Source organism: Elephas maximus, chromosome 7, assembly GCF_024166365.1.
Source record: "Elephas maximus indicus isolate mEleMax1 chromosome 7, mEleMax1 primary haplotype, whole genome shotgun sequence".
Taxonomy (NCBI): Eukaryota; Metazoa; Chordata; class Mammalia; order Proboscidea; family Elephantidae; genus Elephas; species Elephas maximus.
Window position 1 is genome coordinate 53,305,852 of NC_064825.1, and position 26,447 is coordinate 53,332,298.

Sequence of the window (26,447 nt, forward strand, 5' to 3'; positions counted from 1 at the left end):
TTTCAAAATAGTTATTGCTTCTTCTCTGTTCCTCTCAGTGCCCAGCAGCATCAGGCATCTCTAATAAAGGAAGGCTAATTTTTTAATGCTAAGGAAGGAGCCCTGGTGGTGCAGTGGTTAAGCCCTTGGCCACTAACCAGTTTGAAGCCACCAGCCACTCTTCAAGAGAAAGATGTGGCAGTCTGCTTCTGTAAAGATTACAGCCTTGAAAACCCTATGGGGCAGCTCTACACTGTCTTATATGGTTGGAATGTGATCAGTGACAATAAGTTTAATGCCAAGCAGGTCCAGATAGGCACGCACCTCAGCAGTTTGGCACTGGCTGGGTGAAAGCCATGGCCTCTTTCATCTAGCCACCTGTCATCTTGAGGAAGAGGAGCTAAGATTATAAGTTGCTGGAACCCAGAGGCTAAGTGGTAGTTTGGTCAGGATAAACCAGTCACCACAGTATGAGCGCTCTTGCCAAAGGACCCAGGCTCAGAATAGTCAAACATTTATTTGCAAGCCCCTTTTACATATAGAAGGATCTCTGGTGGTGAAGTGGTTAAGTGCTCTACTGCTAACCCAAAGGTTGGTGATTCGAACCCTCCAGCCACTCCACGGGAAAAAGATGTGGCAGCCTACTTCTGTAAATATTTATAGCCTTGGAGACCCTATGGGGCAGTTCTACACTGTCCTATAGGTTTGCTATGAGTTGGAATCAAGTCAATGGCAGTGAGTTTGTTTTTTTTTTTTTTTTCGGTTTTGTGTATGTAGGGACTGTGATGGACTGTGCCTTAAATTATGTCATTTTCTCCACATGGTAACTCTGAGATAGTTAGCATTTTACAGCTCAAGGTGACATAGATAGTAACTGATAGAGTTTTCAGTCTGTGTTAGTGAGATTCTTTTTCCTATATGATACTTGACAAGCCTTCTGTTATCTCTGGGTGGTGAGCAAGCTCCCTGATCAGTTGAGAATGGAAACATGTAAAAATGGTGTGGGGGTGGCATTTGATTCCTCTAACTTCACATGGGGGAAGAAGAATCAAGATCAGCACCTCAAGGCTGATTCCTATGAGGCAGAGGTCAAATATGCCTCCTTGTTCCTGCATCTTTATCAATTTTGATACCAGTGTCGCTCCCACAGCTCTCTCTACTCTGCTGGGTTGATAATTGATCACAATGGCCATGCAGCACTCAGACAATACTCATGATTATGGTGTTTATTAGGGAAGTAACAGATTACAATTCAGGTTCAGAAACACTAGAATACAGTTCTTCATTAGGACAGCTTCTTCTCACTGTGCCTGCAGGCACGCCTCTGGGGCTATAGGCCTCTGTCTTGCTTGGGCAAGTATTATGAAGCTGTTTTATATTCTGCATCCCACTTTGGAGAGTGGTATCTGGGGTCTTAAATGCTAGCAAGCGGCCATCTAAGATGTGTCAATTGGTCTGAACCCGCCTGGAGCAAAGGAAAATGAAGAATACCAAAGACACAAGGTAATTATGAGCCCAAGAGACAGTAAGGGGCACAAAAATCAGAGACTACATCAGCCCAAGACCAGAAGAACTAGATGGTGCCTGGCTACAACCAATGACTGCCATGACAAGGAACAGAAATCCCTTAAAAAGCAGGAGAACAGTAGGATGCAGACCTCAAATTCTCATAAAAAAGATCAGATGTAATGGTCTGACTGAGATCAGAAGGACCTCAGAGGTCATGGTCCCCAGACCTTCTGTTAGCCCAAGACAGAACCCATTCCCAAAGCCAACTCTTCAGACAGGGATTAGACTGGACTATGGGATAGAAAATGATACTGGTGAGGAGTGGGCTTCTTGGCTCAAGTAGACACCTGAGACTATGTGGGCAGCTCCTGTCTGAAGGGGAGATGAGAAGGCAGAGGGGGACAGAAGCTGGCTGAAGGGACATGGAAATAGAGGGTGGAGAGAAGGAGTGTGCTGTCTCGTAAGGAGGAGAGCAACTAGGAAGAGCAACTAGGAGTATATAAATTTTTGTATGAGAGACTGACTTGATTTATAAACTTTCATTTAAAGCACAATAAAAATTAAAAACAAACAAAAAAAACAAAGCTGTTTTAGTTCCACCAGTAAGTGCCCAAAAGCACCCCACTCTGCCACTAAGCCTCAGCCCGAAGGCACTAGCCCTAACTCCATGGGTCAGCAAGCCTAACTCTGTCAAGTGCTTGGAGGCACCCTACTCCACCAGCAAGCCTCCTGCCCAAAGGCACTCAGCTGTCTTGCTCTGTGGGTCAGAAAGCCCACCACGCTGTCTCTTGCTGACCTGTCTTGCTGCCATTTCTCTGCCACTGCTTCTCACCATCCTTGGTGTTACAAATCTCTCTTTTTCTCTGTCTCCTGGTTCCGGGAGCACCTTAGTGCAATACTCCGCTCCTGGCTGTTCTTCCTTGGTGGTGATGAGATCTCTCTTTTTCGCCTATGGGATGGCTCATTTTTATTTGTTTATTTTTCATTGTATTTTAGATGAATGTTTACAGAACAAACTAGTTTCTCAGTAAACAGTTAATACACATACTGTTTTATGACATTGGTTAACAATCCCACAACATGTCAACACTGTCCCTTCTCGACCTTGGGAACCCTATTATCAGCTTACCTGTTACCTCATGCTTTCTAGTCCTTGTGCTGGGACTGGTATGCCCCTTAATCTTGTTTTGTTTTATGGACCTGTCTAATCTTTGACTGAAGGGTGAACCTTGGGAGTGACTTCATTACTAAGCTAAAAGGGCACCAGGGGGCCATATTTTGGGGGGTTTCTCCAGCCTTTGTCAGGCCAGTAAGTCTGGTCTTTTTTTTGAGTTTGAATTTTGTTTTACCTTTTTCTCCAGCTCTATCTGAGACCCTCTACTGTGATCCCTGTCAGAGCCGTCAGTGGTGGAAGCTGGGCACTATCGAGTTGTACTGGACTCAGTCTGGTGGAGGCTGTGGTAGTTGTGGTCTGTTAGTCCTTTGGACTAATCCTTGCCTTGTGTCTTTAGTTTTCTTCATTCTCCCTTGCTCCCGAAGGGTGACACCAGTGGAGTATCTTAGATGGCTGCTCACAGACTTTTAAGACCCCAGACGCTACTCACCAAAGTAGAATGTAGAACATTTTCTTTATAAACTGTGTTATGTGGGATGGCTCATTTTAAGCCTTAGTGGAATGGCAAAACTGACCAATCCCTTTGGTGGGCCACAGTTGTCTTATCTGTACAGTCACACCCAATTACTTGGGCAGGAGTTACAAGACTACAGCGAGAAAAGCCATACAAACGTGATCCATTGCACCATACCTGTGAATTCCCAGGCAGCTTGCAGGTGGGAGTGTTGGGGAGGGACTACTAGGCTCTGTCTTTGGGATTGAGCCATATCACTTTCCTCCAAATAGAACAGTGATTCTTGGCTTCAAAGACTGACTCTCATGTATTGGTATCACTTAGTTGTTCTCAATATGTGTGATTAGTCTGTCTTCTGATCCCAGCACAGGAACCGTCACACAGTAACCGCTCAGTAAATGCTAATTGGGCAAATGAATAAACAATTACTGCTTCTTAATAACCAAACCAAACCAAAACCAAACCCACTGCCGTCGAGTCAATTCCAACTCATACCAAACCAAATCTGTTGCCATCTGTCTAGTCGATTCTGACTTATAACAACCCTACAGGTCAGAGAAGAATTGTCCCGTAGGGTTTCCAGGGAGCGGCTGGTGGATTTGAACTGCCAACCTTTTCGTTAGCAGCAATAGATTGCTCTTAACCACTGTACCACCAGAGCTCTGCTCCTTAATAAAGGCCTGTGGAATCCCACATGTCTGCACTACTCCTTTCTGCCTTCTCTTATGGTACTTTGGCAGTCTAGTAGGAGATTTTCTTCTTAAGAACATGTTGTTTTGTATTGCTTATTGATGCATAAACCTAAATTTTCCCTCTCAGAGTTGATTAGGAGTCAAAAGCTTCTTGAGGGGACCATGAATTTGTCTTATTCTCTTGTATTCTCTGCTTCCGAGTCTCTTCCCTTCCACTGCCCAAAGTGAGTGGCATTTAGAAGCAACGCATGGTGAGCTCTTTACTCTTTTACTGAGTTGATTAAAGTTTGTGTTCTATTTTGGAAATGGAGTCCGGGAGGATTTACTGCTGTTGAATACTTGGCTGCGTTTTCCAGTGTCCTGGGGTCTTGGAAAGCCATGCTGGGAGAGATAGTGATGGGGAAGATCTGCGAGGGGAATCAAGGCTCCCTCTTTTCCTGGGATTTGTAAGGGTGAAAGATTTTTTTAGTCCCTAAAGGCAGAATGGAGAGAGAATTAAGTGCATATAGCTCAGGGGTCAGCAAGCTATGACCTGCTTTGTGTTTTTACACAGCTTGTGAGCTAAAAATGGTTTTTACGTTTTTATATTGTTGGGAAAAAAATTCAGAGGAGAAAAAATGTTTTATGACACGTGAAATTTATGTAAAATTCAAATTTGAATACCCTTAAATAAAGCTTTATTAGCACACAGCCACTCCCATCATTTACGTATTGTCTGGCCGCTTTCATGCTAGAACAGCAGAGTTGAGTAGTTGTGACAGAGACGGTATGGCTTGCCAAGCCTAAAATATTTACTATCTGGCTTTTTATAGAAATTGGGTCTAGCCTATCAATTTTTTAAAACAGTGTTATTGAGATATAATTCACATCACATACAATTTACCCATTCAAAGTATACAATTCAGTGGTTTTTAATATATTTATAGGTATATACAACCATCACCATAGTCAATTTTAGAACATTTTCATCACCTCAACGATAAACTCCATACGCTTTAGCTATTGTCTCCCTAACCTCTCTCTCCCAGCCCTAAGCAACCACTTATCTACTTCTACAGGTTTGCCTATTAAGACATTTCATAGGACCCCTTGTGGTGCAATGGTTAAGCACTTTGTTGCTAAACAAAAGGTTGGCAGTTTGAACCCACCAGCCACTCCATGGGAGAAAAGACCTGGCAGTCTGCTCCCATAAAGTTTATACCCTAGGAAACCCTATGGGACAGTTCTGGTCTGTTCTATAGGGTCACTGTGAGTTGGAATCAAGTTGTTGACACACAACAACAACAAGGGACATTTCATTTGAAAGGAATCTATGTGTTTAGCATAAAGCTTTCAAGGTTCATCCATGTTGTAGCACGTATCTGTATGCCATTCCTTTTTATGGCTGAATAATATTCCATTGCGTGGATATAACACATTTTATTTATCCACTCATCAGTTGATTGACATTTAGGTTTTTCTACCTTTTGGCTATTATAAATAATGCTGTTGTAAACGTTCACATACCAGTTTTCGTGTAGACATATGTTTTCCTTTCTTTTGGGTGTATACCAAGGAGTTGAATTGCTAGGTCATATGGTAACTCTGTTTAACTGTGAGTAACTACCAGAGTAACTACTATTTTCTGAAGTGGCTGCATCATTTCGCATTCCTATCAGCAGTGTATGAGAGTTCAAATTTCTTCACATCCTTGACGATACTTCTTCGTTTCTGACTTTTTCGATATAGTCATTGTAGTGGATGTGAAGTGATATGTTACTGTGGTTTTTATTTGTCTCTTACCTGTTGAATTTTAAGAATTCTTTATATATTCTAGATGTTGTTGTTGTTAGGTGCCGTCAAGTTGGTTCTGACTCATAGCCACCCTGTGTACCACAGAACGAATCATTGTCTGATCCTGCTCCATGCTCACAATCGTTGTTATGCTTGAGCCCATTGTTGTAGCCACTGCGTCAACCCATCTGGTTAAGGGTGTTCCTCTTTTCCTCTGTATTCTAGATACAAGTTTTTTTTTTTTTTTTTATCAGATATTTGATTTGCAAGTATTTTTCCCTATTCTGTGGGTTTTTTCAGTTTTTTGATAGTGTTCTTTGAAGTAAGAAAGTTTTAAATTTTGGTGAAGTCCAATTTATTTTTTTCTTTTGTTGTTCCGGCTTTTGATATCATATACTCAGCCAGTGAAGATTTACCCATAAGTTTTCTTCAAAGAGCTTTAAAGGAATCTCAAGCTTCATGTGCCCAAAACTGGATTCTAAACATCACCTCATCTGAAACCTGCCTTTCCTACCTCAGTTGAAGGCAACTCCATTGTTTCAAGTGCCTGGGCCAAAAAACACTCTGAATTATTTGTAATTCCCCTCCCATCTCATATCCATTGTTAAATTCTGTGGCCTCTACCTTCAAAATATATACAAAATCCATCCACTTCTCATCACCACTCCACTACAGGCACTGAGGCCTAACAGACTCTGAATAGATCACCTTGTCTACAGTCCATTCTCAATGTGGCAGCCAGAAAGTTGTTTTTTAAAAAATGTAAGCCAGATAATTTTACTCCTCAGCTCAAAACCCTAGAAGAGCTCCATTTTCATTCAGTGTGAAAGTCACCATAAGAGTCACCAAGGCCTTATGTGATCTGGTCCCCAGTTACCATTCTGATTTCCTCTCCTACTTCTGTCCCCTGTGGTTGCTCACTCCAGCCACATTTCTTGAGTCCTCAGACACTCCACCTCTGCCTAGAATATTCTTCCTCCAGATAGCCACTTTACTAACTCCCTCATGCTACCAAATACTTTATACCTTGCTTATACTTCACCTTACCAATGAGACCTTTCTCAGACCACTCTATTTGATACCTGAACCTATACTACCACACCCCTGGCAATCAGATCTTCTACACATCTCTCTCTCTATTTTTTTTTTTTAAAGAACTTATCACCTTTTGCATTCTATCATTTGCTCATTATTTTACTGTTTATTGCCTAGACTATAAGGTCCATAAAGGCAATGGGTGTGTTTTGTTCACTGTTACATTCTTCGCACCTACAACAGTGCAGGTTCTCAAAAATATTGTTGAACGAATGACTGAATGAGTGAATAAATCTACTTAAAAAGAAACAGATTTTGTTTATGTGGATTCAAATTACTCTCTGGGGTTCAGCCTCAAGAACTTTCTTTAGTGTTTTGTAACATGTGTCTGCCAGCAATGGACTCTCTCACTGTTTATCTGGGAGTGTCTTTATTTCACCATAATTTTTTAAAGATAGTTTTGTTGAATATAATAAGATTCTTGGTTCACAGTCTTTTTCTGATAATACTTTGAATATGTCATTTCCTTGCTTTCTGGCCTCCATGGTTTCTGATGAGAAATCAGCAGTATGAAGCCTCTGATGGGGCACCTCAGGGTTGCGGCCTTAGTATGCTCATAGTCACCCCGGGATGACAGTGGTTTTGGCAGGGCTCTCTTTGACTGTTTCTTTGTTTCACCACACCCAACTGCTAAGCTCCACTAAAATTGTTGGCTGATTGCTTTTTATTGCTTTCAACAATGCCCTGCAGCATAAATTGTTCCACAAATTGATCCAATCAAATCTATGCGTCTTTGAAGGGATAGTTCTTGAAGTCAGTGTTTGAGATTCATTCTCTCCTTGGTTCTCTCTGGTAAACTAGCCAGCCTACAATTTAGCCTATATCTCCAATGAATCTACCAATCCCTTCCTAATTGCCCATTACCACAACTTTTACTGTGTTTGAGAGTACCCTTACGCTTCTCCACACTGTTTTGCAAATTAAGTCAGTTCTTTTGAGAAGTGTTATGGAGCTCCCTGTTTTATGGTCTACTTTTACCTAAAACCCAGGCAAAATTTTAAGCCAGGGCTTTGAAGCTGAGGGTGGGAACAATGACATGCTTCTATCTCAGTAATACCTCTGCTTTTGGAGCTGAGTGCCTGGTGAAGGTGTGGACAATAGCCTCAGGTCTTCTTGACTTGCCCCACCCAGTGTGGAATTGACATCTTATGAACTAGGGGCAAGGGCACTTGGCATCCCAGTATTTTCAGTGGCATCAGGTCCAAGGTAGAGCCTCTATTTCATGAGTAGGGGCTGGGTGGAAGAAGGGAGCCCCCACCTCTTGGCCATTCTTTACTCAGGATTTAGCCTTGGCAGCAGGTAGCTGGGGGCAGGATGAGAAATGATGACGCCCAGCCCCTTCTGGGAAGATAAACCTCCACCTGGGAGCTGGGGAGAGAGGGGTACTATACTTTTGGCCATGTAAATCTTGAGTGGAATTTTCATCTTGCTGAGCTGGGAGTGGGGAGGAAAGGAGCAAGTCTTGGTTCATTCTTGCTGAGTTTTAGTAGATTTTCTTGAATAAATATTTCTTCATTTGCCATATGTCTTTAGGAACACTACTAGAGAGTTTAAATGGTTGTTTCTAAAAAATAATTTTCACAACTTTTTCTGGGGTGTGGGCCCACCTAGCTCCTCACACTGTTATGCAAGAACTTCTCTCTAACCCATTAATTTTTGTAAGCGTTCTTTCCCATAATGCATTCTGTCCCAGTGCTGTGTATTTATCCTGTGTGAATGTGGCAGTATTGACCCAAATTAAAAAGATAATCCCATCTCTCTCAGGAAATCATTTCTAATTAGTGATCTATTTCCATCCTCTTCTCATAAGACAAAGATTCCCTAACTGGTAACCCTTGGCTAGCTTGGATACTTTGGTCCTCCTGATAGTTTGCAAGCATGGAGGTATAAGAATTTCTTAGTCTTTGCCATCCTGGTCAGGTACCTGGCAAAGCTGCAACTTTAGATGCTGCCTCTAGGATTTGACCTGTGTCATGTGCCCAGTATGATGTCTGAGGACATCAAGGATGATTCCATGCCATGCATGGACTGAGCTTTCTTATCAACCCCAGAGGGATTCGCTGTACCTGCATGTGTGCTGGGTGCTGGAAAGTATAGGAGTAAGAGGAAAGGTGGAGCCCTGGTGGCACAGTGGTTAAGAACTCAGGCTGCTAACCGAAAAGCTTGGCAGTTCAAATCCACCAGCTGCTCCTTGGAAACACTATGGGGGCAGTTCTACTCTGTCCTATAGGGTCGCTATGAGTCAGAATCGACTCTACGGCAACAGATTTAAGAGGAAAGGTGAAGTTGCTGCCTTGGAAAGAATTCTCCTAGTGGTGGAGACAGGCATGTAAACAGATGAGGATACTGCAGTGTGATAAGTGATTACCGTGAGAGAGTCACAGAAGAGCAGGACCTAAGTTAGCTTTATCTGTGTACAGAGTCACTGATAAGTGATCTGGGTTTGAAGAGATGACCAGGAGTGAGCAGGAGAAGGAGAGCATTCTATGTGAGGGAGTATGGTGTGCAAAGATATTGGACTGGTGCAGAGCACGGTAATTTCAAGTAATTCATTATCATTGGGTATGGGAGAAAGTGGAAGTTGATGTGTCTAGAAGGGGCCGGCCCAGAGAGGGTCTTGCTTAAGGTCGTAAAGTTTAGATTTTAAAAGGATTTAGAGCTTTCAAAGTAAGAATCATAAAGTAAAACAGGAAGGACCTTAGACATCAGTAGACTAAATACAGTGCCTTGTTTTAATTCTGTCTCTGATTTCATTACACATGGCCTTTATATAGGAAAACTAAAAAAAAAAAAAAAAAGCAAATCCATTGCCATCAACTCATTTCCGACTTATAGTGACCCTATAGGACAGGGTAGAACTGCCTCATAGAGTTTCCAAGGAGTGCCTGGTGGATTTGAACTGCTGACCTTTTGGTTAGCAGCTGTAGCACTTAACCACTATGCCACCAGGGTTTCCTTATATAGGAAGCACTCAAGAAATATCCATCTTTTATCTCCTTTATGGATCTCCCTTACTTATGGGTTATACATTTTTAGTATCTTTATATTTTTCTTCCCCCGTATGTCTGTCAGTTTGTTGTACTGTGGGGGCTTGCGTGTTACTGTGATGATGGAAGCTATGCCACCGGTATTCAGATACCAGCTGGGTCACCCATGGAGGACAGGTTTCAGCTGAGCTTCCAGACTAAGACAGACTGAGAAGAAGGACCCGGCAGTCTACTTCTGAAAAGCATTAGCCAGTGAAAACCTTACGAATAGCAGCAGAACATTGTCTGATATAGTGCTGGAAGTTGAGCCCCCCAGGTTGGAAGGCACTCGAAAGATGACTGGGGAAGAGCTGCTTCCTCAAAGTAGAGTCAACCTTAATGACGTGGATGGAGTAAAGCTTTCGGGACCTTCATTTGCTGATATGGCATGACTCAAAATGAGAAGAAACAGCTGCAAACATCCATTAATAATTGGAACCTGGAATGTACGAAGTATGAATCTAGGAAAACTGGAATTCCTCAAAAATGAAATGAAACGCGTAAACATCGATATCCTAGGCATTAGTGAGCTGAAATGGACTGGTATTGGCTGTTTTGAATCAGACAGTCATATAGTCTACTATGCTGGGAATGACAACTCGAAGAGGAATGATGTTGCATTCATCGTCAAAAAGAACGTTTCAAGATGTATCCTGAAGTACAACGCTGTCAGTGATCGGATAATAGCCATACACCTACGAGGAAGACCAGTTAATACGACTATTATTCAAATTTACGCACCACTCAGTAGGGCCAAAGATGAAGAAATAGAATATTTTTATCAGCTGCTGCAGTCTGAAGTTGATCGAACATGCAATCAAGATGCATTGATAATTACTGGCGAATGGAATGCAAAAGTTGGAAACGAAGAAGGATCAGTGGTTGGAAAATATGGCCTTGGTGATAGAAACAATGCTGGAGATTGAATGATAGAATTTTGCAAGACCAACGACTTCTTCATTGCAAATACTTTCTTTCAGCAACATAAATGGCGACTGTACACGTGGACCTCACCAGATGGAACTCACAAAAATCAAATTGACTACATATGTGAAAAGAGACGATGGAAAACCTCAATATCATCAGTCAGAACAAGGCCAGGGGCTGACTGTGGAACAGACCCTCAATTGCTCAAATGCAAGTTCAAGCTGAAACTGAAGAAAATCAGAGCAAGTCCACAAGAGCCAAAATATGACCTTGAGTATATCCCACCTGAATCCAGAGATCGTCTGAAGAATAGATTTGATGCATTGAACACTAGTGACCGAAGACCAGACGAGTCGTGGAATGACACCAAGGACATCATCCATGAAGAAAGCAAGAGGTCACTGAAAAGACAGGAAAGAAAGAAAAGAGCAAGATGGATGTCAGAGGAGACTCTGAAACTTGCTCTCGAATGTCGAGCAGCTAAAGCAAAAGGAAGAATTCATGGAGTAAAAGAACTGAACAGAAGATTTCAAAGGGCGTCTCGAGAAGACAAAGTAAAGTATTAAAATGACATGTGCAAAGAGCTGAAGATGGAAAACCAAAAGGGAAGAACATGCTCAGCGTTTCTCAAGCTGAAAGAACTGAAGAAAAAATTCAAACCTCGAGTTGCAATAGTGAAGGATTCTATGAGGAGAATATTAAATGACACAGGAAGCATCAAAAGAAGATGGAAGGAATACACAGAGTCATTATACCAAAAAGAATTAGTTGATATTCAACCATTTCAAGAGGTGGCATATGATCAGGAACCGATGGTACTGAAGGAAGAAGTCCAGGCTGCTCTGAAGGCATTGGTGAAAAACAAGGCTCCAGCAACTGATGGAATATCAATTGAGATGTTTCAGCAAACAGATGCAGCATTGGAGGTGCTCACTCGTCTATGCCAGGAAATATGGAAGACAGCTTCCTGGCCAACTGACTGGAAGAGATCCATATTTATGCCTATTCCCAAGAGAGGTGATCCAACTGAATGTGGAAATTATAGAACAATATCATTAATATCACACGCAAGCAAAATTTTGCTGAAGATCATTCAAAAATGGCTGCAGCAGTATATCAACAGGGAACTGCCAGAAATTCAGGCCGGTTTCAGAAAGAGGGTGTGAAACCAGAGATATCATTGCTGATGTCAGATGGATCCTGGCTGAAAGCAGAGAATACCAAAAGGATGTTTACCTGTGTTTTATTGACTCTGCAAAGGCATTCAACTGTGTGGATCATAACAAATTATGGATAACATTGCAAAGAATGGGAACTCCAGAACACTTAATTGTGCTCATGAGGAACCTTTACATAGATCAAGAGGCAGTTGTTCAGACAGAACGAGGGGATACTGATTGGTTTAAAGTCAGGAAAGGTGTGCATCAGGGTTGTATTCTTTCACCATACCTATTCAATGTGTATGCTGAGCAAATAATCTGAGAAGCTGGACTATATGAAGAAGAACGGGCATCAGGATTCGAGGAAGACTCATTAAGAACCTGCGTTATGCAGATGACACAACCTTGCTTGCTGAAAGTGAAAAGGACTTGAACCACTTACTAATAAAGATCAAAGACCACAGCCTTCAGTATGGATTGCACCTAAACATAAAGAAAACAAACATCCTCACAACTAGACCAATGAGCAACATCATGATAAACGGAGAAAAGATTGAAGTTGTCAAGGATTTCATTTTACTTGGATCCACAGTCAACAGCCATGGAAGCAGTAGTCAGGAAATCAGAAGACGCATTGCATTGGGTAAATCTGCTGCAAAGGACCTCTTAAAAAGTGTTGAAGAGCAAAGATGTCACCCTGAAGACTAAGGTGCGCCTGACCCAAGCCATGGTGTTTTCAATCACATCATGTGCGTGGGAAAGCTGGACAGTGAATAAGGAAGACCGAAGAAGAATTGATACCTTTGAATTGTGGTGTTGGTGAAGAATATTGAATATACCATGGACTGCCAAAAGAACGAACAAATCTGTCTTGGAGGAAGTACAACCAGAATGCTCCTTAGAGGCACGGATGGCGAGACTGCGTCTTACATACTTTGAACATGTTGTCAGGAGGGATCAGTCCCTGGAGAAGGATATCATGCTTGGCAGGGTACAGGGTCAGCGGAAAAGAGGAAGACCCTCAACGAGGTGGATTGACACAGTGGCTGCAACAATGAGCTCAAGCATAACGAGGATTGTAAGGATGGCTCAGGACCAGGCAGTGTTTCGTTCTGTTTTGCAGGGTCACTATGAGTTGGGACTGACTCGATGGCACCTAACAACAACAGCATATTTTTCTTACGATATATTAAAAATATGTAAGTAATAGCATAAGAGCTCATTTTTTTCCAGGCAGTATTCTTAGTTCTTTGTGCAAATTAACTCATTTAATACCCAATCACCCCTCCAGTATGGGGACGTTTTGAGGTTTGATACTGCTGTTATCTCCACGTTACAAATGATGTGCATGATGCTCTGAAAGTAAGTGGTAGAACCAGAATTCAAACCGAGGTAGTCAGTCTGGCTCAAGAATCAAGGTACGCTGAATCCAAATAAGGGTAACCCTTGGGGTTCTAGCTAGATAACTTTGTTTTACATTGGCTGGCAATTTGGGGACCTTTTTCTTTCTTCTGTTCAGTAGATATAATATGCATTGACTAGCTACTTTAATTAAACTAAGCACTCCGCTGGGCGTTGTAGGGCAAACTCAAGTGGGGGAGACATTAATTCAGTTATCTAATAACCTTCTCTGTGACAGGCCGTATACTTGGAGGTAGGCTTACAGAATCAATTAATTATTCATTTTTGGTGTCCCAGAGATTATGCAAGATGCTGGATAAAGAGATAAATAAAATATAGTCTTTATTTTTGAGTTGCTTAGGTAGAGTAAGAGGTAGGTAATTAAATAGTAAATATAGTATAATGGGATAAGTCCTGTCATAGATGTATACCCTAAGAACTAAGGGAACAAGTATGTTAGGGCAATTAACTTGCCTGGGAGAGGTCTGGAAAACTTCACAGAGGCAGTGACTTTTTTTTTTTTTTTTTAGCAGACACAGTAGAGAAATCATTTTAAATGGGGAACCATGTGCAAAGGGATGGAGATATAAGAGCATACTTTGTTCAGGGAGTCTGAAGTAGCTTGATGTATCTGGAGCAGAGGGTGTCAAACTTTTTCTGTAAAGAGTGAGACTATAAATATTTTAGGCTCTGCAGGCCATACAGTCTCTGTCAAAAGTACTCATCTCTGCCTTTGTAGTACTAAAAAAAAAAAAACCCAAACCCATTGCAGTGGAGCCGATTCTGACTCACAGTGACCCTATAAGCCAGAGTAGTACTGCCCTGTAGAGTTTCCAGGGAGCGCTTGGTGGATTCAAACTCCCAACCTTTTGGTTACCAGCCATAGCACTTAACCACTACACCACCAAGGTTTCTTTGTAGTACTAAAGCTGCCATAAAACCAAACCAAATTTGTTGCCATCAAGTCGATTCTGAGTCATAGTGACCCTATATGACAGAGTAGAACTGCCCCATAGGATTTCCAAGGGGCAGCTGGTGGATTTGAACTGCCGACCTTTTGGTTAGCAGCCAAATGCTTAACCATTGTACCACCAGGGCTCCAAAGTAGCCATAGACAATACATGTATGAGCGAATGTGGCTGTATTTCAACAAAACTTTATTCACAAAAATAAGCAGTGGGCTGCATTTGGACTATGGCCATAGTTTCCTGATCCCTAGAGTGTAAGGTATCTGGTAGGAGGGAGAGTGGCTAGGAATGAGAGTGGGAAGTTAGTCTATGGGCCAAATTATAAAAGGCCTTAAATGGCAGGCCTAGATGTTGGGCTTTATCCTGTATGTAATTCAGAGCCATGAAAGATTTTAAGCATGTGAATTGATGCAATTAGATCTGTACTTTACAAGGTCATTCTAGTGACTAGTATGGTAGATGGACTAGCAAAAGTAAGACTAAATGTACAAAGATGAGTGAGAAATGTCTCTGCCCTCATGCAATGGCTTTTGATCTCATTGAATACATATACTTCATCCTATGAAATCCATGTCCCAGTACTCTGTATAAATGGCATTCAGAGCTGTCGTAACCAAAATGTGGGTCCTTGCTAGATGTTCAGGAGCTGAACAAGAGTTGGGAAACCGCTCACATCTGGGGTTTGTGATTTGTGGGTTCTAAACGGGTGGTAAATATTATGTGTGTAGGGAAGTGGAAGTGGAGGTGGTGTGTTTTAGTTTGGGAGACATAGAAGGTGAGCAGCAGCAAATAAGCTTGGAAAGGGGAGAGAGGAATAATGATTTCTAAGGAAGAATGTGGAAGACTTGCCCAGATCCATGCACCCAAAGATGTGCTCTTCGTCTTTCGAGTTTATGTCAGAAGATGGAGCTGGAGGGCCTAATTTGTGGGAATTCTAGAGAGATGTCTCCCCTCCTCTCTGCTCCCACCCATACTCCTTCACTGACACTTGGGATGAGGTTGCAGGCTTTGTGCCACTGCCAGGGAGATCACTTTTCTGAGCTTGGAGAACTAAATATACCAGTGACAGCTGGTCCCTTGGCTCTTCAGAGAGCTATTGAGCTGCAGCTCTAGCCAATGCTGCATTTCCCATGGTAAGGCAAGACTTTTAGGGAGCCTTCTTAGACCTTCTTGAGGGAGGAGCTGCTTGTTAGGAGTCTGAAACAGTAAGCTGCCTTTTGTATTTGTTTTTTGTTGCTTTGAAACTTTGTCTAAAATCAGACTTTAGCTATTAGCTGTATGTGAGACAGTGTTGAGAGTAAGATGTGGTAGTGCTTACCTTAGTATATTGGATAACAAAGTTCCAGTTCAGTACAACACACTTTATGTTATGTTTAAGTCCTGGTAACTGGAACCTTCTACTGGAGGTTTGCGATTTGGTAGGGGAGATAGACATTGTCTTAGTCTGGATTCTCTAAAGGAGTAAAATCAGTGAAGTATATATATATATAGTTTTATCTCAAGAAAATAAATCATGCAGATGTAGAGGCTGGCAAGTCCCAGATTCATGGGTCAGGCATCAGACTGGAGGCTTCTCCTAACTTGTGGGTTGCAGAGGCTAAAGAAACCCAAAACTGGGAGGTCAGGCAGAAGGCTACTGGCTTGTGGGTTTTGGGAGCTGGCTTGTGAATCCCAAGATCTGTAGGTCACGTGGTTCTACTCTGTCCTATAGGGTCGATATGAGTTGGAAGTGACAGCAATGGGGTTTTTTTTTTTTTTTTTGGTTATATGTATGTGTGTGTACACACACACACACACACACACACACACACACACACACGGAGCCCTGGTGGCGCAGTGGTTAAAAGCGACGGCTGCTAACCAAGATGTCGGCAGTTCAAATCCACCAGTCACTCCTTGGAAACCCTATAGGACAGTTCTCCTCTGTCCTGTTGGGTCACTATGAGTTGAAATTGACTTGACAGCAGCGGGTTTGGTTTTTGGTTTTATATACAGACACACACACACACACACGTAACAAAACGAGGAAGAAATACTAGAAACAATTACAGTCCTTGTTTCTGCCACTGGTCATGTGGTCGTAACTGGTGTTCAGAACTGCCTCTTTCCACCACCCATTCTGTATTCCCTTTACCCTCAGCAGGCACCTAAGATGTCGTTGTGGTTCTTTGCCTGGTGGGGTGACCCAAGCCTTCATTCCTGAAGGGTCTGAGCCTTTAGTAGTCATGTCAGAATTGGGTTGCTGTAGTTTTCCATTGACTTTAATCACAGAACATGTTAGTACTAAGAGATGCCCTAAGGGATCTCCTGCATTCCAGACATACTCTTTTCTACCTCCATTATGTAATATCAATCTGATTTCCCCTTGATAATCAGGATCAATCATACCAGCCAGTATGGTAACTTTCTTCTTTGCCTGTTGATCTAGAGGCATAAGAAGCCCAAAGTGGCAGGGTGGCATTTTAACTCTCAGTTCAGTGAAATCAGTGTTGTGTCTCCTGGTGGGAGCGTTCCCCCTTTGGAACTAAGACCCCTATGCAGACCATAGGGTCACAGGGACAGGAAGCAAAAAATTTGTGAGTGGGTCATTAGGAGTAATAGTGAGTGATGCTACTCCCATTTCCGCCCTTTGATTCCTGGACCTGTGAATCCTGGCTATGGGAGAAACAGTACCATATGTTGGACGCTGGTTTAGAGCATATACAACCTCCTGGAGAACATTGGCCCAACACTGCAAGGTATTGCCACCTACCTGGAGCTGTAATTGTGTCATTAGAAGGCCATTCCAGCATTGGTCAAACTAGTTGCTTCAGGATGATGGGGAACATGGTAAGACCAGTGAATTCCATGAGCATGGGCTCACTGCAACACATTATTTGCTGTGAAGTGAGTCCCTTGATCCGAGGCAATGCTGTGTGTGATAACATAGTTGTGGATAAGGCATTCTGTAAGTCCATGGATGGTAATTTTGGCAGAAGCATTGTGTGCAGGGAAGCCAAATCTGTATGCAGGGTGTCTGTCCCAGTAAGAACAAAATGCTGTCCATAGATAGAATCAGTCCAAAGTAATCAAGCTGCCACCAGGTTGCTGGCTGATTGCCCTGAGGAGTGGTGCCAAATCGGGGACTCAGCATTGGTATCTGCTGCTGGCAGATTGGGAACTCAGCAGTGGCTGTAGCCAGTCAACCTCGGTGAGTGAAATTCCATGTTGCTGAGCCCATGCGTAACCTCCATCCCTGCCACTATGGCCACTTTGTTCATGAGCCCATTGGGCAATGACTGGAGTGGCTGGAGAAAGAGAATGATTTTTCCACAGAGTGCGTCTTTCTAGCCACTTGATTGTTAAAATCCTCCTTTGCTGAGGTCCTCCTTTGGTGAGCGTTCATGAGACACTAATATTTTCACTTCTTTGGCCCATTCAGGGAGGCCTATCCACATACCTCTTCTCCATACCTCCATGTCACCTATTTTCCTATCATGTTCCTTCCAAGTCCCTGACGGTACAGCCAAACTACTGGCCCCAGCCTATGAATCAGTATACAATCACACATCTGGCCATTTCTCCTTCCAAGCAAAGTGAACAACCAGATGCACTGTTCGAAATTCTGCCCATTGGGAGGATTTCACTTCACCACTGTCCTTCAGGGAGGTCCCAGAAAGGGGGTACCGTGCTGCCACTGTGCACTTTTGAGTGGTGCCTGCGTATCGTGCAGAGCCATGTGTAAACCAGGCATGAGTTTTCTCTTTCTCAGTCAACTGATCATAAGGAGCCCCCCGTGAGGCCATAGTTGCAGACTGGGAAGGGGATGATAATGTGACAGAAGTGGAGACCATGGGCATTTGGTCTACTTCCTCATGTAACTTACTTGTGCCTTCAGGTCCTGCTTGAGCCAGATCTCTTATATACCACTTCAGTTTAATGATGGAGTGCTTTTGTGCATGTCTGACTTTATGACTCTGTGAATCAGACAACATCCAGTTCATGAAGGGCAGCTCAGGCTGCATGGTGACTTGGTGGCCCATGGTTAAGTGTTCTTTTTCTACTAAGGTCCAATAACAAGCCAAAAACTGCTTCTCAAAAGGAGAGTAGTTATCTTCACAGGATGGCAGGGCTTTGTTCCAAAATCCTAAGTGTCTGCATGTGATTAACCAAAAGGGGCCTGCCAAAGACTCCAAACAGCATCTCTATCTGCCACTGACACTTCAAGCAGCATTGGATCAACCGGATAATATGACCCAAGCAGCAGAGTGGCTTGCATGGCAGCCTGAACCTGTTGCAGAGCATTCTCGTGTTCTGGCTCCACTCAAAACTAGCAGCTTCCACAGTAGTCAAAACAGCCTGATACTGGTTCAACAACGGATACATAGACCAATGGAACAGAATTGAGAATCCAGACATAAGTCCATCCACATATGAGCAGCCGATATTTGACAAAGGCCCAAAGTCTGTTAAATGGGGAAAAGATAGTCTCTTCGACAAATGGTGCTGGCATAACTGGATATCCATCTGCAAAAAAAATGAAATGACCCATACCTCACATAATGCGCAAAAACCAATGCAAAATGGATCAAAGTCTGAAATATAAAATCTAAAATGATAAAGATCATGGAAGAAAAAATAGGGATAATGCTAGGAGCCCTAATACATGGCATAAACAGTGTACAAAACATTACTAACATTGTACAAACACCAGAAGAGAAATTAGATAACTGGGAGCTCCTAAAAGTCAAACACCTATGCTCATCCAAAGACTTCACCAAAAGAGTAAAAAGATTATCTACAGATTGGGAAAAAGTTTTTAGCTATGACATTTCTGATCAGTGCCTGATCTCTAAAATCTACGTGACACTGTAAAAACTCAACAACAAAAAGACAACCCAATTGAAAAATGGGCAAAGGATATGAACAGGCACTTTACAGAAGAAGACATTCAGACAGCTAACAGATACATGAGCAAATGCTCACTATGATTAGCTATTAGATAAATGCAAATCAAAACTACAATGAGATTCCATCTCACCCCAGCAAGGCTGGCATTAATCCAAAAAACACAAAATAATAAATATTGGAGAGGTTGTAGAGAGCCTGGAACACTTACTGCTAGTGGGAATGTAAAATGGTACAAACACTTTGGAAATCAATTTGGTACTTCCTTAAAAACCTAGAAATAGAGCTACCATACGACCCAGCAGATCCACTCCTTGGAATATACCCTGAAGAAATAAGAGCCTTCACACAAACAGATATATGCACACCCATATTCATTGCAGCACTATTTACAATAGCAAAAAAGATGGAAGCAACCGAGGTGTCCATCAGAGGATGAATGGATAAATTATGGTGTATTCACACAGTGGAATACTACACAACAATTAAGAACAATGATGAATCTGTGAACCATTTCATAACATGGAGGAATCTGGAAGGCATTCTACTGAGTGAAATTAGTCAATTGCAAAAGGACAAATATTGTATGAAATCACTATTATAAGAATTCCAGATAAAGTTTAAACACAGAAGAAAATATTCTTTGATGGTTATGAGGGTGGGGAAGGAGGGAGAGGGATATTCACTAACTAGATAGTAGACAAAAATTTTTTTAGGTGAAGGAAAGGGCAACACATAACACAGGGATAGTCAGTACAACTGGACTGAACCAAAAGCAATTTCCTTAATACAACCAAAAGCTTTGAAGGTCAGAGTAACAGGGATGGGGGTTTGGGGACCATGGTTTCAGGGGACTTCTAGGTCAATTGGCATAACGAAATATATTAAGAAAATGTTCTGTGTCCCACTTTGGTGAGTGGCGTCTGAGGACTTAAATGTTAGCAAGTGACCATCTAAGATGCATCAATTGGTCTCAACCCACCTGGAGCAAAGGGGAATGAAGAACACCAAAGAAAGAAGGCAATTATGAGCCCGAGAGATAGAAAGGGCCACATAAACCAGAGACTCCATCAGCCTGAGACCTGAAGAACTAGATGGTGCCCGGCTATCACTGATGACTGCCCTGATAGGGAACACTGAGAGTGAATCCTGATGGAGCAGGAGAACAGTGGGATGCAGATCTTAAATTCTCATAAAAAGACCAGGCTTAATGGTCTGACCAAGACTGGAGGGACCCTGATGGTCAAGGTCCCCGGACCCTTTAATAGCCCAAGATTGGAACTATTCTTGAAACCAGCTCTGCAGACAGGGATTGGCCTGGACAATAAGATAGACAATGATTCTGGTGAGGAGTGAACTTTGTGGCCCAAGTAGACACATGAGACTATGTGGGAGACTCCTGTCTGGTGGCGAGATGAGAAGGAAGAGGGGTACAGGAGCTGGTTGAAAGGACACAGGGAATACAGGGTGGAGAGGAAGAATGTGCTGTCTCATTAAGGGGAGAGCAGCTGGGAATGCACGGTGGGGCGTGTATGGCTTTTTGTATGAGAGACTGACTTGATTGGTAAACTTTCACCTAAAGCACAATAAAAGAAAAAAAAAAAAAAACTAGCTGTTTTTTTGAGTGACTTGATAAGTAGGCTGGAGTAGCACACCCAAATGAAAACTCGCCAAAATTCAAAGAGGCCCACCAGGCATTGTGCCTCTTTTTTAGTTGTAGAAGGGGCTAGATGCAACAACTTATCCTTCATTTTAGAAAGAATATTTTTCAAAAAACCTTTTCATAAAATTTTCTGATTTTTAAACATAAATTCAACTTCATAAAATGCCATGCAGGCTAGTAAAAGGCGTATCCAAAGGCAGTTTATGGCTTCTGAGAAAGTATCTTATTTAATCCTTATCACAACTGAGTGAGAGGTGTTATTAGCCCTCATTCTGAGGGAGAAAACAGGCTCAGAGGAGCTAGGTAGTTTGCCCAAAAGTCACACAGGAGGTAAATGATCTGATTCTACAAATTCTGAGCTGTTTGTATTTATAGTACACTGCCTTTTTGACTCTTCAGGCCTGATTGTTGCAGCTTCACTTCTTAGTTCTCCAAACAGATTACTTTCAGCATCAGTCCCTTCCTCTAGATAGAGCTTCTGTCAGCACACCTTTCTCAATTGGCACTATCTTCTCACTGATCTTGCTTTCTGACCCCACTCCTTTGCAAGCTTGATGGCACCAGTGGGGCCTCTATGTGAGCCCCTTTGCAGATCCTCCGTGTACTTTCTTTCCATGAACTTCTCTGTCCTTCACTCCCATAGTGATCTGACTTAGCTATGAAAGTAGCCCATTTCTCATTTGTTCTCTGTAAGCAGCTAGTGTCTCCCACTGGATGGTTTTTTGGAGTTAGCTGGTGGTAGTGGCAGGTGTGTATGAGATATATGTTTCTCTAGTCTCAGATTAAGATGGTCTGGGTCAGAGCCTATGAGGACCAAGGAAAGATATATCTTACAGGAGCTAATTAATCAAAACTAAACAAGCATGAGGATTACAGATTTAATCTCTTTAAAATATGTCCAGAACCTGACAACTTATCATTTCCACAGATACCACCTTGTTTCAAGCCACCTTTATCTCACACCTAGATTATTGCAGTAGCCACCTGACAGGTTTCCTTGCATCTGTCCTTGCCTCCTTACAGTCTCAACACAGTGTTCAGGAAAATCCTTTTAAAGATGTAGATGTGATTATGTTGTACCTCTGTTCAAATTCCTCCAAAAGGTTCCATCTCAGAGTGAAAGCCAAAGACCTTATAATGGCCTACAAGGCCCTTTAAGATCTGGATCCCTGTTGCTTTTCTGAGCTCATTTCCTACTAGCCACCACCTCACTTATTTCTTTTTAGCCACACTGACCTCCTTGCTACTCCCTGAACATACCAAGTATGTTCCTATTGCAGGGCCTTTCATTTGCCATTCCCTATTCTTGGGATACTCTTCTTCCAGTTATTCTGCATTCCTTTCTCCTACACCTTTTCAGCTATTTGCTCAAATATCACCTTCTTAATGAGACCTTCCTTGACTCCCCTAATTCAAATGGCAAGCCTGTAATACCACTTCTCTTGGCACTCCCTATTTCTCTTTCTGTTTATTTATATTTTCTCTTTCATCCCAATGGCTGTTACTCAATGAGGATAAAGATCTTTGTCAGTTTTGTTTACTACTTACTGCCTCTCTAGAGCCTGGAGCCATGCTGGTGCATAGAGATACTCATTAAATGTTTGTTGAATAAATGAATGAATGAGTGGCTGAGTAAATGAATTTTTGCTTTTAGACAGACTGTCTCAGACTGCTTGTGACCCTGTCTTCTTTGAGATGTTCCAATGTCTAACATTTAAGGTTCAGTGATCTCATCACTTAGGTGTCCGGTAGAAGCAACCAATAAAATTACTGAAATAGTTTTAAGATTCATTTTGAAAAATAAGCAGCTGAGAATGACAAGAAATATTCTGAAATAGAAGAGCCATGGGAAGGGGGAGTCGAGACATTAGAAATTTTTTTTTTTTAATTTTTATTGTGCTTTAAGTGAAAGTTTACAAATCAAGTCAGTCTCTCATACAAAAGTTTATATACACCTTGGTGTATACTCCTAGTTGCTCTCCCCCTAATGAGACAGCATACTTCTTCTTTCCACTCTCTCTTTTCACAGACATTAGAAAATTTTAAAAAGTGTAATAAAATAGTAAAGTGCTGGCACAAATACAGAAGTATGATTTAGTGCAAAAGAGTGGAAAAACTAGAAGTATATCTGCCTATATGTAAGGACTTAATTTATGATTAAATAAACATTTAAAAAATGTCTTTAATGAAAGATACTGTTTAGTGAATGAGATTGGGATAACTGGATAGCAACTTGAGAAAAAAAAAAAGTGTTGAGATTCACAATTTATAGCAAACGTCAGGTGGCCCACAAGGCTGACCATTAAAAAATCCGAATATATAAAATATGTTAGTCAATTTGCCTTTCTAAATATTGACAAAATTTCCTTGCTCTGAGTCCTTCAGGTCACCTACTTAATCCTTTAGAAAGTAGATTCTCTTATTCATTTCAAATGAGAGGTTGGGGAGCTGGAGAAGCTAACCCTCAGGTGTCAAAAAGATCTGAATTTAGTTGTGGCTGGAGGGCACGAAGAATTGTTAAACCTGCACATGCTCTCACTTTCTCATCTCTCTAGAGGTCTTGACTTCCCTGCACCATTCTAGCCTCAATGGGAGCCTAGCTAGGCCATCCCTTTCCAGTACCCAAGGTACTGTCTGTCCCATATGTGGCTAGCCACATGACTATTCACATTTAAGTTTAAATTATTTGAACTTTTAAAAATTCAGTTCCTCAGTCATTCTAGCCATGTTTCCGGTGCTCAGTAGGCATATGTGGCTAGTAGTTACCATGTTGAACGATGGGGATGTAGACCACTTCCATCATTGCAGAAACTTCTGTTGGACAGTGCAGCATTAGAGTATAGTTGTGGATGTTGTCAAGTTCCTGGTGCCCAGTAGCATACACTCTGGTAGGCTGAGAGTGCTCCACTGTGGACTGTCTTCAAACTTTTCTCCTGAGTTATTAAGCCCGGATATCTTCACGTCTGCAAAACCCAGGAGGAGAAATCACCTCTTGATTTTGGGCCCAGGAAGTCTGAGACTTTTCTGTCAGCCACCTATTCATTCAGTCAACAACACTTTTTGACATTACTCTGGGCCAGACCCTTTCCTGAACCTGGGAATAAAGACAGATGGATAAGAAATGGTTTCTGAGAATCCTACTAAAATGTGTTCTTGCGAGAGCAAGGGTAATACAGTGATCAGAATTTGTTTGAGGATCTAGGAAAGCATTGATCAATGTTCAGTCCAGTATATACTAACGATGTTAAGAATCAGGCTGAATGATTACTGATGAAGTTAACCACCAGTTAAATTTCTAAAACCTTTGTTTTCCTTCTTTCTTGTAAAAGTATAATATAGAAAGAAACATTCCATATGATTGAGGGATAGGATTTGCAGTGTGAAAGAAAAATTTGGTCTTTGAAGTCAAACATCTTGGTTTGGAATTCTAACTCCATCACTTAATGGGTGTAACCTTGGGCAAGTATTTCAGTTATCTCATGCTGCATAACAAACCTCATGTATCTGCAACCAACATTTATTTGGCTCGTGTATCTGCAATCTGGACATGGCTCAACAGAGACAGCTCACATCTGTGTCCACTTGGTGTCAGATGAGGTGACTCAAAAGGTGGGGGCTGGAATCACCTAAAGGGCTATGAACTCACGTTTCTGACATGGAAGACTTCAATAGCTGGGGCTGCTCAGGCATTTCTTTCTATCTCCGTGTAATCTTCCCACATAATCTCTACAGCATGGTAGCTTCTCAGTAGCCAGACTTCTTAAATGTTGGCTCAGTGTTACCCAAGGCATTATGTCCCAAAGAGAGAGAGAGCCAGATGGAATCTATATTGTCTTTTCTGACCTAGCCTTCGAAATCCTATGACGTTACTTCTGTGGCGTTTTATTTGTTAGAGGATGAGTCACTAATGTCGGCTTATATTCAAGCGGAGGGGAGTCTACCTTTTGTGGGAGGTGTATCAAAGACTGTGTGGACATATTTTAAAGTTAACATAGCAAATAATTTAACCTCTCTAAACCCAGAGTGATGTGGGGCAGATTGCATAATCTTCAAGAGATATTACTGTCCTCCTTTGTAAAGTGGGTGTGATAATTCATTGGTTACGAGGATTAGATGAAAAAATATTATGGAAGTTCTCAGCATATTGCTTAATGTATAAATAAGTTTTTGTAAAATTGTAAATTCCTTCTTCCCTCTTCTTGCTTATTGAAGTCCAGTTGGCTGTCATTTATTGTCTTTCCAAAATTTAATAAAACAATATGAGGAAGGACTTTCTTATTCACATTTTTTTTTTCAAGTGAAGCATATAACAAAGAAGAAAAGACAGTCTAGTTGACAACGAAGACATATGTGCATGGAAGGATCCATGAGCGATGTGATGCACTTGTGGGTTGGGTAGATGGGATGTGCGGTGGAATGCTAGAGGCCGATGACCTGTGTGTGGATCTTGGTGGGCTGGCTCCCAGGCATCTCTTGTAACTTGTGTGCATTTCCCTTGCAGTTCCTGAGGGAAGACCTCAATTACCATGACCCAACGGTGAAACACAGCACGTTCCACGGCGAGGATAAACTCATCAGTGTGGAGGACCTCTGGAAGGCATGGAAGTCTTCAGAAGGTAATAGACAGTCAGGTTGTTCAATCCTAATTGCTGGAATTTAGAGAAGAGAGAAGATGATGGACAGCAGCTTGGCCTTAAAAGGACATTAATCTAAAATGATTAGTAAAGGGCAAATTATTGAAATGATTTCTACATATAGTCACTGAATAAGACTGAATATAGTCACTGCTGGAAATGGGGACGTGTGCTCTAAACAGACCAGGCCTGTGAAGTTGTTCTTTATTAGAATGCTTTTTGAATCCCATCATAACCCTATTCTTCTCCTCACCCTCACCTCCCGCCCCCACAGGACTCTCCCAGCTTCTGCTACTTTACCTCCAGTGACAGGGAGTTTTTTGGCCTCTGAGCCAGCCCCCTTTTTTTGTAGCTCCCTGGTTGGCCTCAGCTCTGCTGAGTCCGAGATGATTCAAAGACAGAGTGGAAGTACAGATAGACTTTCCCCTGAGTCTTCTGTTCTTCAGGTTACATAGCCCTAGTTCTCTGAGGAAAGTATGTTTTTTCAGCCTCCTCCTCATCTTGGTTTCCTAACCGGGAACACTTTTGTTAATGTCCTTTTTAGATTCATGGCTCCTAGAAGTGGATGCAGAATCCCAGGCGTGGTTCATTAAGCACGGAGTTGAGCTGGACTGTCAACTCCTTGATTCTGAACCCCGTGCATGTGCGAATGCAGTCTGATTAGATATTCTGCTGACTCATGTTGAATTTATTATTAATGAAAACTTTAGATCTTTTTCATGTGTAAAACTGCTGAACCATGACTCTGGCCCCCCCCCCCCGCCACGTTTTTTCTTTTTTGAGCATTTGCTTTAGAGTTCTGAGTGAGAGACCTGTGTAAATTTTTAAAACTTGACTGGAAATGGAAAAACAAGACTTTAGCCTCCTCTCTATTTGTCTCTGTGACCAGAGCTTCCTTTGATGCCAACAAGATTGGAAGCAGTCTCTTCCCAGGGTCTCTTACAGCAGGTCTTGATGCTAAGAAGGGTTAAACATGAGTGACCCACCAGGGATGTAGACCCTGATTGTTCAGATGAAGAGCCTACAGCCCAGATTTTTAAAATTATTTGTTTATTGTCACATATATAGTTAATAGCAGAGCTGGAAATTAGACCTGGGTCTTCTG

General features: G+C 42.0%; 1 protein-coding gene across 2 annotated transcripts in view; it reads left to right on the forward strand.

Annotated features, from left to right (window-relative positions):
* The window catches only part of STIM1 (stromal interaction molecule 1), a 211,618-nt gene that overhangs the window by 129,464 nt on the left and 55,707 nt on the right, over positions 1-26,447 (forward strand). For both annotated transcript variants that reach the window (XM_049890011.1, XM_049890012.1), the window contains exon 3: positions 25,210-25,324. In XM_049890011.1, coding sequence (XP_049745968.1) covers positions 25,210-25,324 — 115 coding nt within the window. The remainder of the gene's footprint in view (positions 1-25,209; positions 25,325-26,447) is intronic.